The sequence below is a fragment of the Mauremys mutica genome, chromosome 5 (genome assembly GCF_020497125.1).
Source record: "Mauremys mutica isolate MM-2020 ecotype Southern chromosome 5, ASM2049712v1, whole genome shotgun sequence".
NCBI classification, from domain to species: Eukaryota; Metazoa; Chordata; order Testudines; family Geoemydidae; genus Mauremys; species Mauremys mutica.
Genome location: NC_059076.1, coordinates 118,276,497 through 118,290,825, shown reverse-complemented (window position 1 = coordinate 118,290,825; position 14,329 = coordinate 118,276,497). Strand labels below are relative to the sequence as shown.

At 41.1% G+C, this 14,329-nt stretch overlaps 1 protein-coding gene across 3 annotated transcripts in view; it reads right to left on the bottom strand.

Moving 5' to 3' along the window:
* Positions 1-14,329, bottom strand: part of EVC (EvC ciliary complex subunit 1) — a 91,108-nt gene that overhangs the window by 58,486 nt on the left and 18,293 nt on the right. For 2 of the 3 annotated variants that reach the window (XM_045017524.1, XM_045017521.1), the window contains exons 6-10: positions 11,561-11,659; positions 7,875-8,012; positions 4,012-4,170; positions 1,500-1,580; positions 1,105-1,321 (exon numbers count right to left, since the gene is read on the bottom strand). In XM_045017524.1, coding sequence (XP_044873459.1) covers positions 1,105-1,321; positions 1,500-1,580; positions 4,012-4,170; positions 7,875-8,012; positions 11,561-11,659 — 694 coding nt within the window. The remainder of the gene's footprint in view (positions 1-1,104; positions 1,322-1,499; positions 1,581-4,011; positions 4,171-7,874; positions 8,013-11,560; positions 11,660-14,329) is intronic. The other variant, XM_045017522.1, reaches the window with a different exon arrangement.

Below are 14,329 nucleotides of genomic sequence, written 5' to 3'. Positions count from 1 at the left end.
TTTCACCCCAGACTGATCACTTTAGAATCAAAATTATTTAACAAAGACAGCAAATATTTACTTTCAAATATAAATATATAAAACCAGTTTCCCTCCTTGTCCTACTTGGTGCTTCACCCAATGCCCATTGAGTTGAATGGAAAGATTCCCCATGACTTTGATGGATGCTGAATCGAGATGTTATAAAGGGGACTAGAGACATAAATACTCTTGTGGCAAACCACGGAATTAAATCAATACAGAATAATTTAGTGATATGTTAAACCTTTGCTCCTGACTGACTAGATACTCTTTATTTAAAGTGGTAAATATTCAGAGCAATGCACAGGTTCACAACTCCCATTAATGACAGTGGAACTCTGATTCCTAAATTCAGCTTGCATCACTCCAAGATAAGTTAAAACTCAGTAGGCTTCAAAGTCCATTTTAAAAAAATCAAATACACAACTGTAACAAATTCCTCACATGTGATGAGTAGAGCGATAATGATGGATAGATATGTCTGCCAAAGTATTTTGATTTAACTCAAAGTAGAACAGTTGTTAATCAGAACAGGACAAATCCTCTACCCCCTCCCATACCCCAACCATGGGGCAGGGAGGCACGGGAAACAATGGAGAGCCTGCAAAGTAAACTACAGAGCTCTTCTCCATGACTCCTCTCACTCTCTCCTGAGTAGGGTGGGAAGACATGTATAGCTCTGTGGCCAAGAGTCAGCATTCATCCATATTAAGTGGGATCTATTACATGGGCATCTATTCATAAGGGCTTAGCACAGAGAGATTACACAGACCACACAGCAAGTCGATGGCAAAGCCAGGAACAAGGCCTAGGTGGCTTTACTCCCTGTTCCAGAGCATATACCCTCCCTAGGAACGGTAGTCCAGATCCTCAAAGGTATTTAAGCTCCTCATTTCCATTCCTTTGAGCATCTGGGCCAACATTCCTAGTTTATCCATTATTGAGATTTATCAAAAGAGTGAGATTTCATGCATTGTTGTTACTCTTCATGGGAAAGTGAGACAAGTTAATAACAAAATGAAGCTCACAAGTCAATGAATTTTAAAGATGAAGGTCGGAAATGTATGTTTAAAAAGTACTTACCATTATTGCAATGTGCTACTTGCTCCAAGAAGGCCTTGTGCAGGCCTGTTAAAAGCTCTTCCTTCTGCGAAAGAGAGAGGTTGCTCTTTATCGTTAACTGGTCCAATATGCCAGCTACAGCATCTAGTCTACATTTACTTTCTTCTTGTATCTTTGTCTTAAAAAAATTGATCATTTTCACCATTAGCTCCCAATTAAATATTCTTTCCTGAACGTCCTGAAAACAAAACAAAAATACTATGTAAAAAATTAAGTGCAGGCAGAGTGCTGAATCTCTGCAACACGCTGAGCCCTTCATTAACCCATTCAATACTGAATGACGCAAGAGACAAAAACAGTGACACTAGACAAACTGTTTCCTCCAGCGACCCATTCATTTGATAGTGTGCGCTCACTTGGACCATGGCACGGGTTAAGCAAAGCTGTCCACATTTTCCATCCAGTGCTTCTTGGCTCTTTAAGGAATGAAAATAAATCTAAAATGAATGAAGCAACATGAATAAGTTAGCACTGAACATTTCAATATTCAGCACAGGCTGATGCTGAGGGGGAAAAGTTTCACTAGATGGAGCAAAAGGATAAGATCTAAGGATATTTTTTCTAAAATACTGACCAGCTGGTCAGTTTTCATTTAAGAATGAGCACGGTTATAGGACTACAATACCATTGTAGAGTGAGTCCAAATACACTGAGATTACTGAAGGCATAAAAACCAGAGTAGCTCAGTAAATGATTGAAAAATAAAAGTTATTACAGACCACTTCTGTTACACTACGGCACAGGAAACTCAGGTTCAGAGCCCATTTAAGAAATCTTGCTCCCCAGGTTAGTGGTGCTTATATAATGGCTTGAGATGTGGAATGGTACGTGATGCTGGTAAACCAAGTGCCAGCTCTAGCCAAGGCTGTAGGCGTTCGCTAGGAACTGACAAACTCATAGCTGGAAACCAAACCAGCTCACCTGTATGTTAGTTTTGTTCAAAATAGGTATTAGTCTTAATAGAATGTAGTTAGTGTTTAGACTCTGTGAAATGCTCATAAGTTGCTGCATGCATTAATCTCACTTGTAATGGCTATATTCCATGCTATAAGGAAATATGTAAGTTATGCTTTATAACTTTAAAAGTGTTTGCTCTGAACTTGTAAACCCAGGTATGGGAATCGTCCATCCCCGTTAAGGAGGCCTATCAACATTAAATGGGCCATTGAGAAACATCACAGTACAAAGGATTGTGACTGGCACTATCACACCTTGGAAATGCTATGTGCAAGGGAGTTCATATCATGGACAGGAAGGGTCACAAGAAAATTTGTCATCTCCTTGCTTGTTTGAACTCTCACAGGGCCAGAGACATTAAACAAAGGCAGAGATTCCCCAAGGGTTATCCCTGGGTCTGCTGTGGGAATACCTTGAATTGACAGATTACCACTTTACTGTCATCTTTAGGAATCATGGATGGTTCCTTTGTGTATATGTTTGCTTGCTTTAACCATTTCTTTTTACCTAGTTAATAAGCCTTTAGATAGTTTATTACAGGACTGGCTACAAGTGTTGTCTTTGGTGTAAGATCTAAGATACAAATTGATCTAGGGTAAGTGACTGGTCTCTTGGGACTGGAAGCAACCTGAATATTGTGTGATTTTTTGGTGTAAGTGACCATTTACTGTACCACTAAGTCCAGCTTGCCTGGGTGGTAAGATAGACTGGAAAGTTGATGGGGACTGTCTGTGACTCTATGGTAAGACTGTTACAGTGATTCAGGAGTTCACTTCTGTTACAGAGTTGGTGAAGTCTAATTATAGAAAACACCACCAGTTTGGGATGTCTGCCCTGTTTTTGACAGTCTGCCCTGAGATAGGCACTCATGGTCATGAGCCACTCCAGACAGCATGATAGGGTGACCCTTAGCAACTACTGCAACTAAAGGAGAAGATGGTCCTTCTCCAACGAGCTAGAAGGTCCATGAAGGCAACGTCAGGAAGATAAACTTATTAAATGTTGGACCCAAACATAAGAAATAATCCATTTAGACTGAGCATTCATATTGAACCAGGCACAACTGAAGAAAGTCCATGTATGGAAGCTTAGAGGACCATGGTGCAGAGAGACCACCTATAAAGATTATTTGCCAATGTGGGTCATTCATTTTATTTGACTGCCACGTTGCATGATCATAAATCATTAGCTACTAACCACTAAATATTTTATGGGTGAAAAAATGCATCTAGAAGCAATAGTGGGCCAGATTCTGATCTCATTTATACTTCTGTAAATCCAGAATAATTCCAATGACTTCAGCGGGGTTACTGAATAGCCTGTATAACTGAGAAGGATCTGGTCCAATGACATGTTAATTATGTGTAACAGTATGCACTTTATGTTGCATTAAAATGAATACACTTGTAAATGTTATTACTTCCTCTCTCAAGGCCAAGTTAGTAGGAGGTGCTGAGGGTCTTCAGTTCCAAAGGAAGTCAGGAGAGCACTTGGAACCCTTCTTAATTTGAAGTATGGCCATCCAGGCATGGTAGAATACATACATTTAAAAAAGATGTCTCAATGTGCAGGTTAATGTTTCCCTTCCCCATCTTTAGATGTAGTGCTCTTGCTGCTTGCTCACTGCTCTCATTAAAATCTTGCAGAGCATTTTCATTCCACCATGACTGGATAGTCATGTTTTCAGAACCAGAATCAAAGCGAAGAGAGGTCACTCACTTAAGAGTTTTTACAAACTACTGAGAAAGCTAGTCTCCTTATAACAGGTTAAAGTAAACAGGCCGCAGCTGGTAAGTTGTCTACCTAATTCATAAACTCTGATTGACATAAACATTACACATTCTCATTATGCTCTGAGTTAGGATTGACTGTTTGAGTCTCTCTTCAGCTTTCTCTCCTCTTGTACTTTACCATTGCTTGCAAATCCTGAGACTGGCTTAATAACCCTTCTACTGCAATCATTCTCTCAGTCAGATACATCATCATCTTTATTCTTTTGGCACTTGAGCAATTTGATTGGTTCAGGAGAAACTGCTCGGCTTTGTCTGCCTGCTTCCAGAAAGCTTCCATCTGCAGAGTAGGAATTAAAACACATCAGTTATTTCCCCCATTTCCTAAACTCCTCCCCGCCCCCGTAATATTTAAAAACCTGAGAAATTAATTACCCTACAACACAGAGATGTGTTCTATTATGGGAGGCAAATCATAATTCAAGATGAAACCATTAAAAAGTCACCATTTGGCAAAACCATTTTCACAAAAATCTCATATTTTGAAACATGGGGACGCACGCTTGGTAATGTCAGATACCAGTATATGGTACCTGTTGGCTAATTCTGACTCTTCATGGAGGTTAGTGTATACAATTTTATTTAAGACTGCTATTTAAAAGAACTCCTCACAGACAACACACTAAAAACAGGCTAATTTAGTGGTCCCCAAACTTCTCAGAGTCACACACCCCCTGTCGCTGGAGCTGGGGCCGGGAGTGGGATGCGGCTCCCGGGCAGGGGGGGACATGGACAGGATTAAGGGGGCCGAGGCTGGGGCTGCAGCTGGGGGCGGGTCTGGGGCCAGGAGTGGAGCTTTGGCTGGAGGGGTCTGGGTGGTGCTCCGTCCCTGTCTCCCATGGGAGCTGGCCCAGTCCCCACCGCACCCTCCCCAATATTCCTCTGCACCCCCCTAGGCGGGGTGCACCCCACAATTTGGGAACCTCTGGGCTAATTACTACAACTGAGGACAGAAGAAAGGCTAATAGCCAGTCATCTCTTTCTAACAAGTTACTTTATTATCAATGTTGTAACATGGGAGTGCATGTGTAGCAAGATTTTAGTTTAAAACTCAGAAGCTTTTCACCAGCTGAGGTTTTTTGCAGCTATTGAGTTTGTAAACATTATATTGACTTCTTGGAATCTGTAAGCATATTATGTGGTTTAGAAAGTTGTATGCCCCACCTATACCAGCTTTAGGCTCTAATCCTGTAGATACTTGTGCACAAGCTTAATTCTATACATGTGAGTCATTTCATTGACTTTGGTGGGATTACTTGCATGTATATAGCTAAACACATGTACATCTGTAGACTCAGGGCCTTATATTGTAAGCTTTCCAGGACAGGGGCTTGGGTCTGTGCAGTATCCAGCCATCTAATGGTTATATATTGCTGCAACACAAGGGTGCCCCAACTCTGACTGGGGCCTCTAGGTGATATCATCATAAATCTTTATTAGTAATAGTAATAATAATAATTAAGGGGGAGATTGTGAATAGTGGCTGGCACTTGACTTTCAACGGGATTTGTGCTACTAAATGTCCCCCAAAACCGCCAAGAATTGTACTTTGAAATTCCAGGTGCTTTTTTTGGAGGTGCCAATCTGCTGTGTATGGTAAAGAAAGGAAAAACCTTATAGCACTGAGGGAAGAGAGGTGCTCTTCAAGGGCCTGATCCAGCTGTGGCTGAAGTCAAGGAGAATCTTTCCATAATATAGTAACTGTGATGTGATGTGTAACTCCACACAACTACCTGACGGGGAGGCTCTAAAGAGGATAGAGCTAGACTGTTTTCAGTGGTGGCAGATGACAGAACAAGGAGCAATGGTCTCAAGTTGCAGTGAGGGAGGTCTAGGCTGGATATTAGGAAACACTATTTCACTAAGAGGATGGTGAAGCACTGGAATGGGTTACCTAGGGAGGTGTTGGAATCTCCATCCTTAGAGGTTTTTAAGGCCCGGCTTGACAAAGCCCTGGCTGGGATGATTTAGTTGGTGTTGGTCCTGCTTTGAGCAGTGGATTGGACTAGATGACCTCCTGAGGTCTCTTCCAACCCAAGTATTCTATGATTCTATGGGTATGTCTTCACTACCCGCCAGATCGGCGGGCAGCGATCGATCCAGCAAGGATCGATTTATCGCGTCTAGTCTAGATGCGATAAAGCGATCCCAGAGTGCTCTCCCGTCGACTCCTGTACTCCAGCACCAGGAGAGGCACAAGCAGAATCGACAGGGCAGCAGCAGCCGTCGCCTCACTGTAGTGAAGACACCACGGTAAGTTGATCTAAGTACGTTGACTTCAGCTACGTTATTCATGTAGCTGAAGTTGCGTAACTTAGATCGCCTCCGCCCTCCCCCTCCCGCCCTGTGTAGACCAGGGCTACGATTCCACACATGGAGGCAGATCATACCTCCATTAAATGACAATTTGCATCAGCTAATGGTCTGTCCTATGAAGCTCAGTAAGGCTAGATGACACTAATAATATCCGTTTCACACATGATTAACTCTGTAGAATATTGAACAATAAGTTCTTTAAAGGATTGCCTTCACAGTCTCACATGAAATGTCACATACTTCTATCTCTGTCAGCCGGATATGTGTTATCGAGTGAAAGGAACAGAGATTAAATAGAACATCATAGAACTTCACGCTGGCATATTTCACAAACTACCAAACATGTCAGAATGACTGTCGGTTTCTCTGTCAAAGAGGCCCAGGGCTAGGATATATGGGCTGTTCAAGTCAGGACTGAAATGCACTGGCAGATCAGTGTGGGGAAGCTTATACATAGTCTACCAGTATGACTGGTCTCTCCTACTCATGAACACTAAATTAACTCAAATGTTGAAAAAAATGGAGAGAAAAAGACAGTCTAAGAGATTCTCCTCTTATTTTCCAGCAGACTAGATAAATAAGATCTTTTTCCACCTCCAGGTTTTCTGGCTCAGGAATTAGTTTTGACACACACTAGTGCTATTGAACTGAAAAATTATCATTCCATGAGGATCAAATGTCAACAGTAAAATTACATTTTTGCATTTAAAAGCACTTTAAATGCGTTACACTGTGCAAAGCAGCGTAGCCAGAAGAGTTACTGAGGTGTTAGTAACACTTTAATTCTGCCAACTGAAAAAGTTTATCTATGAAGTGTGCATACTTTACATAGTACAAGTGAGCACTAGATGTAAGGAAAAATATTACAGGCCAAATTTTGCCTTCATTGCACAAGTACAATCCCACTGAGCTCAGATGGGTATAAAAGGGTTTAGAGTCGATGCCTATATGGTTTATTTCAACAGTGGATTTTTGAAAAACAGAAAATGCACTAAGAATGAAAACTAGAATAATCACTTAATTCTGACTACCAGCCTGCTTATTCCACTCTAATGCCACATCAATTCCAACATGATTTTAACAGCCTTTGTCTTGAGAACGACTATAGCTAGCACCTCACACCAGTGCTGAAGATATAGCTAATCTGAGATTTTGGTACATAAAGCATTAATCTATTACATTATTATATACAGTTCTAAATCAACCTTTACTGAAATCTGTTTTACATAAAAGTGTACCAGTAATCTTTCAAGATATATAACTAATTCTCTTAGTGGCTCAAAAGATATATCAGGTCCTAAAATCATATTTAAATTAAGGTTGGGGGAAGAAAGTAAGATTATAATAAGAATTATGTGATAAGGTCCAACAGCTCATATTATACAAGGGCTTGAAATATTTTACTAGTCCAACAAAGTAATAAGCATTTGACATCTCTATGTATTGTGCAAGAACCAGTGAACCAGAATCAGAAAAGAAAGATGCTAGTTGCTGGCCAGAATTAGAAACGCTTTGCTAGACGAATGTACACATGCTTTCAGGATCAGTGGACTTCTAACACACTGATCCTGGACTAATGATCACAAAGAAAAAAAATATTGATTCCTCTATCAACAGAACAGTGTTAATTTAGAAATATAGAGATTGAATAAAAAATGATACCGGTACATTATCTATGATATGTTCAGAATATTCCCTCTCTTTCCTTTCTAAGTCTTCTAAGGTCTGGTACTCTGAATTACGAGCGCCCGACATTTCAGTACTCAGTAGTCTGGAGGTAAGTTGTTTCTGTAACTCTTCCAAATCCTGGAAAAATAAGAAACCTGTTACACAGGAAAATAGCTTGTTCTGACTTGGCAAAAAGTATTACTTGGAAAATAATAATATGCACCTGGCTTCTATCTAATAAATTAGCATTTTTTAAAGAGTCTGTGTCTTGCCCATGATTCTTCATGAAAGTAAATTCAACAAACATGTTCAGGGAAGTTTTATTTCTAGGTATTACCATTCCCGCAGTAAGTAGAGAAAACATCAGCCATTAGGCATGAGTCAGCCCTGATTTACACTTATTTTACAGAGGTGTAACTCCACTTAACTCAATTTAAACCAGTGTGAGTCCAGAATCAGTCCTGGTGTTCATTTCCACTGACTTTGGATACCATTAAGCATTGATCCAAGTCTTCATATCTTTAACTCTTTTAGTGCACCCACAAGTATTTTCAAGACAACTGCAATTTTGGCTCCCCATCTTTGGCTCCCGCCTCTAAAAATGCACATGCAGTGCTTGGGAATGGTAGGTGTATGAGTACCTGATCCATGTGTGCAAATGCAGGTAGATACCAATGCGCGCGCGCGCGCACACACACATTTATATCTACCAAAACGGTAAGGTGCATTTTTAGATGCCACTTGAAAATGTTGACTTTTAATGTTTGTAAGTAAATACTTTTAAACGGAATAAGTGAAAAATGTCTTTCCAACTGATTTAATAAACAAAAAACTCGGTCCTTCATCCTTATTGCATGGGTTGGCACCAAGATGCATATTTCTACGCTTTCCCAAACATGCCTTCTTTCTCAAGCCTTTTTCTACCACATGATTTTGTCTCCTAAAGAATTACATTAATATCTTATGTCTTAAAGAACTGCAAACACATTCTAGTGACCCTTAAAAACGTTCTGTCATCAAAATCCCATTAAGCTTTCATGTAGAATCAATGAATGAAGAAATAAAAAATGCTTATTACAGCAAGATGTCTTGTCCACTGTCCTGCCAATGCAGGATTAATCATAATGTTAAATGTAATATTTCTGCTAATATTAGTGATATTGCTCCTTGCCAAAGTAATTTTCCCTTTACACAAACACAGTCTTTGAGGATCAGTCTTCTCCATTCAGTGATGCCACAACCCAATGTTTGTAACATTTTAAAAACATTACCAGACAGATTGTCAAGAGCTCAGTTCCCATTTAGGCATCCAAATAAGTGGCTAGATTCTTTTTCAGAAGAGGCTCAGCATGTTAGACACTGATCTCTTTAGAAAAAGTCTGGTTGTTAATGCCACAACAGGAACTTTTGAAAATCTGACCCTTATTTTTTAGGTGCCTAATGGGAGCTGGTTTCAGAGTGGTAGCCATGTTAATCTGTATCAGCAAAAACAACGGAGAGCTGAGCTATTCTGAAAAAAATCTATCTCCATGTGAGTTAGTGCTTCTGAAATGTTAGTGCTGGGTTGATAGCCCCAGAGCTAGAAGTTCTCTAGCTGTTATTAAACCAAAGCCCCTCAGCATCATTTTGTCGAGGGGCTGAGAAGGGCAACCTTGTAGATTACAATTTGCGTGTCTATTACATTAGTTAAAGAATAGAGCCAGCTGTGATTTGGTTTTCTGAGCTCCAGAAGTGTCCATTTTGAAGTCGTCTGAGACTGGAAGCATTCTGAATAGAAAACTGCTTTTCAGCAAATCAGAATTTCTGATGAAAATTTCACTTTTATGTCTAAAACTTTTGGATTTTATGGAATAACACCGCTATTTATTTATTTATTTATTGGCAACTGAGAACTGGAAAATTTCTTTGCTTCCATTTTGACAAGTTCTAAGTATTTTGTGTGCTTGTGTGGGGAACACCAGGTCTGTGACAGGGGAAACGATAAGCCTACAACTATCACCCTCATGCACTCTATGTGCATTGAGATTATGATTCCCATTTTATAACTGGGGATCTGAGACATGGAGAAAGCAAGGGTATGTCTACATGCAATGTAAGACCAGGGTTCAGACTCAGGCTAAAGTCTAACCCCCTTTCATTTACAAAGAAATCAGGCTAACCCAGGACCCCACAGAGATGGAGGGTCTGAGCCTGAGTCAAGCTGGGACCCAGGGGTCAAGCCTTATTGTTTTGCAGTGTACAATCAGCGCCCCCAGACTAGGCTTGGGGTTAGCCTGAGCTCTGGGACTCTCTCACCTCACAGGGTCCTAGAGCTGCAGCTCCTGCCTGAGCCCAAACATGTACACTGCAATTAAATAGCCCCTTAACGCCAAGTCAGCTGGCATGTGCCAGCTGTGGGGTTTTAATTGTAGTGTAGACATAACCTAAGTGACTTGCCCAAAGTCACACAGGACATCGAGGGCAGAGCAGAGAATTGAACCATAATCTTCCAAGTCCCAGGGTAGTGTTCTAACCACTGGACTATCCTTCCTCCCCAGGCTCCCCCAGACTGCACTGGCTGCCTCAGATAAAAGCAATATTTAACTCTTGACATGTCTTATAGAAGCTCAGTTAGATGAACGAGGAGACAAGGGCTTTCAAAATCATTAACTAAGGGTTAGGAGACAGTATGGAAATTGTCTACCCTGTAACATTCACGCGTCTAAAGTTTGTCAGTATCCAACATCTGCTTCCGAAACAAGGATTTGTTCTTTGTATCTCTTTTCTTTCTAAATATGATTAACTTTCATATTAAATTTGAGGCTCAACGGCAGTGAAGTGATCTTAATACAGAAATCCATGGAGGTATAGGATATCAGATAAAATTACAGAGACCTCCAGTGTTAATCCATTGACTGCGAGATTGCATGATCTAAATCCCTACTGACTAGTGGTGACGTAACATGAGAGATTTTAATTCTAGACTAACTACCTCTTTTTTTTTTTTTTAAAGTGAGGCACAGCTGGTAACCTTCCAGCAGCTTATTCTTAGTGCTGTACCACTTTTGCTCTTCTGTTATCTCACAAACATAATGTGATCCAAACTGTGACTAAGAGCAGCTTTCAGCAATGTACATTAACTGTAAGTGTGTAGTGTGAAAAGCCTCAATCCCAGAAATGGAGTTTGATAAAGTATACGGTTGGAAAATAATTGCACAGAGAGAAAAACAGGTACATTTTCTTGATAACAGCTTAGAATTTCCTTCAGGTATTGCACCCCCTAGTATGTTGTTATTGACAATAATGGGGGGGGGCAGATAATGAATTTACACCTAGAGATAATTCATTCTATTGAGCAGCTGGCTGAGGTCAGGAAAACTGTTTTCTAGACAGAACTAAATTGTGAAAAAGGCTTTTCTCCTAACAAACTCGATACAGCAATGTAGTAATTGGTATTTTTTGATACAGACAGACATTCAGCCACAAGTTGTTATGGACAATCCACCACAGGGGTTCAGCAATCATGTCTTTCACTTCATTTTGCCCCTCTTCCCACTCCCCAAAAAGAGGGAAGTTGGAAATACACTACAAATGACATTATTCCATGTAAAAGAGATCAACACAGCAGGGGCATATGGCTGAACTTTCACAAACGGCTTAACTGATATTTTCTGTTGGCTGAAACATTAAACAATGGAGACACTTACAGTTTCTTGCGTCAAAATGATCTTCTGGTACAAATCTTCAGTAATCCTCTTTTTAAGGTAAAAATCAGAGAGGTATGTTCTGAGAACCTGAATAAATATCTAGGTGAAAAAAGAGAAATAAATATAAAAGTAATCAATTTGATCATCATTATTGGTGATTACATGTATGAATGAGTATGAGTTGTAAGTGAAAATATATTAATAGCAGAAAAGATAATTTACACTTAAAACAGTCATGCTGAAACTCTCCCAATTTGCCTGGCTTAACATTATCTTCTAGTATTTCTTAAACTTCCTACACTCCTATAAACACAAATGTAATTTTACATATCTAAGGCCACTGACAAATTTTAAAGCATACACAAGGTCTTTCATTGAAGGATAACAAAGTGACTGACAAACATCAGACTTCATGTCTCTGCTTTGGGTGGCTATCACACAATGGCATGTTCAAAGTAGGGTGGCTCTTTTCTAAAACTTTATACACCTCTACTCCAATATAATGCTGTCCTCGAGGGGTGAAACCACGTTATATCGAACTTGCTTTGATCTGCCGGAGTGCGCAGCTCCCCTCCCCCCACCCGAGCACTGCTTTACCGCGTTATATCCGAATTTGTGTTACATCGGGTTGCGTTATATTGAAGTAGAGGTGTATGTTGTAACTTTTAGACCTGTCCGCAAGTTAGTTATTGATCTTGAGATCAAATTTGTTGTTCTTAATTCACACAAACTGAAGATCATCTTTGACGTAGACCCCAGAATTCTTTTAGTCTCCCATAGATACCTTTTTAAGAAGATGGGGAGGAGACCACCAAGAGAGGACACCTGAATGGGTCAAATCTACTCCCCAGGCTTACTCTGGTTCCTCTCCTTCCCAACAGTGTTTAAAAGTCTGTCTAGAAAATGCTGCCTCTTGAAACATGCTAACTGTATTAATCAGATTTACTTGTTGCTGACATAATGTGAGCATCTGGAGGTTTGGGGTGTGTGTGAGAAAGGATTATACCCAGTGTTTAGATTGTTAGTTGGGCTATAGCTGTAACATTACCCCCTTTTGACCTGAGCAGTTAGCTAAAAATTTTTGGTCTTGTGGATTGTTTGTTAGCGATATAAATTGGTGATGGGAGTCAGGTGTTTCTTCAACGTAATCTTGTTTATTTACAAAGAATGTACAATGTCTCATTTCCCTGAACACAGCAGGGCTCAAACAAGAAAACGGATCCTTTCTCAAAGTTTCAAACCCCTTTCTTCCATTTAGCTCAAAAGCTCTATCACAGCTTTTTTTTCAGGACCACATTCCTAGTGCTTGTCCTGAGTCCTTGGCTTTTCTGCTGATGCTTCTCTCAACATACACACCACTCCAGCAAGCAAGACCCAGAATAAGCTCTCTGCCCACGTATATCAAATTCCTGAGCAGACTTCCATCTGCTTTTGTGTTGGGTAGTAACATAAGGCCCTCTGGGTCTAGACCCAGACCTACGGTGCTCCCAGGTAGCTAGCAGCTCCAGGCTGCCACCCAGCAGAAGTTGTAACCATGGTGTGCTCCACTTCCCATAACCTGCTGCGGACACAGACTGTGGGGCATTCCACCACAAGGGTTTGACAGACAGCAACCCCATGACTCTTGATTGGCTCTCTGTCCTATATAAATCCAAGGGGTGGTTCAGGAAGTGTTCAGGCAACAGTGGGGATCTTCTATAGTTGCCATAATTGTGCCTGCTCTTGAATTCCTGGCTTGACCTAGGATTGATTTGGACTTTGCCTCCTGACTTGGACCCTTAAGACTGTTTTGAACTTGGACCCTTGGGATCCTGGCCTGGACTTGATTATGAATGCCTGTGCTACTCCCAGCCCCAGATTTGCACCTGCTCTGACTCTTGGCCCTGACTGCCCTTGCTGGGATCCTGACAGGTGACATGTGCCTGTGGTTTGGTTGGAGAAACCTACTGTTTCAGCTACCCAGCTGAATGGAACAGGTCCTCAAGGAATCAATTCTGAACCACTTAAAGGAGGGGAAAGTGATCAGGAACAGTCAGCATGGATTCACCAAGGGCAAGTCATGCCTGACTAACCTAATTGTCTTCTATGATGAGATAACCGGCTCTGTGGATGAGGGGAAAGCAGTGGATGTGCTATTTCTGGACTTTAGCAAAGCTTTTGATACAGTCTCCCACAGTATTCTTGCCAGCAAGTTAAAGAAGTCTGGGCTGGATGAATGGACGGTAAGGTGGATAGAAAACTGGCTAGATGGTCGGGCTCAACGGGTAGTGATCAATGGTTCCATGTCTAGTTGGCAGCTGGTATCAAGTGGAGTGCCCCAAGGGTCGGTGCTGGGGCCGGTTTTATTCAATATCTTCATTAACGATCTGGAGGATGATGTGGACTGCACCCTTAGCAAGTTTGCAGATGACACTAAACTGGGAGGAGTGGTTGATACGCTGGAGGGTAGGGATAGGATACAGAGGGACCTAGACAAATTAGAGGATTGGGCCAAAAGAAATATGATGAGGTTCAACAAGGACAAGTGCAGAGTCCTGCATTTAGGACGGAAGAATCCCATGCACTGCTACAGACTAGGGACCGAATGGCTGGGCAGCAGTTCTGCAGAAAGGGACCTAGGGGTTACGGTGGACGAAAAGCTGAATATGAGTCAACAGTGTGCCCTTGTTGCCAAGAAGGCTAATGGCATTTTGGGTTGTATAAGTAGGGGCATTTCCAGCAGATCGAGGGATGTGATCATTCCCCTCTATTCAGTACTGGTGAGGCCTC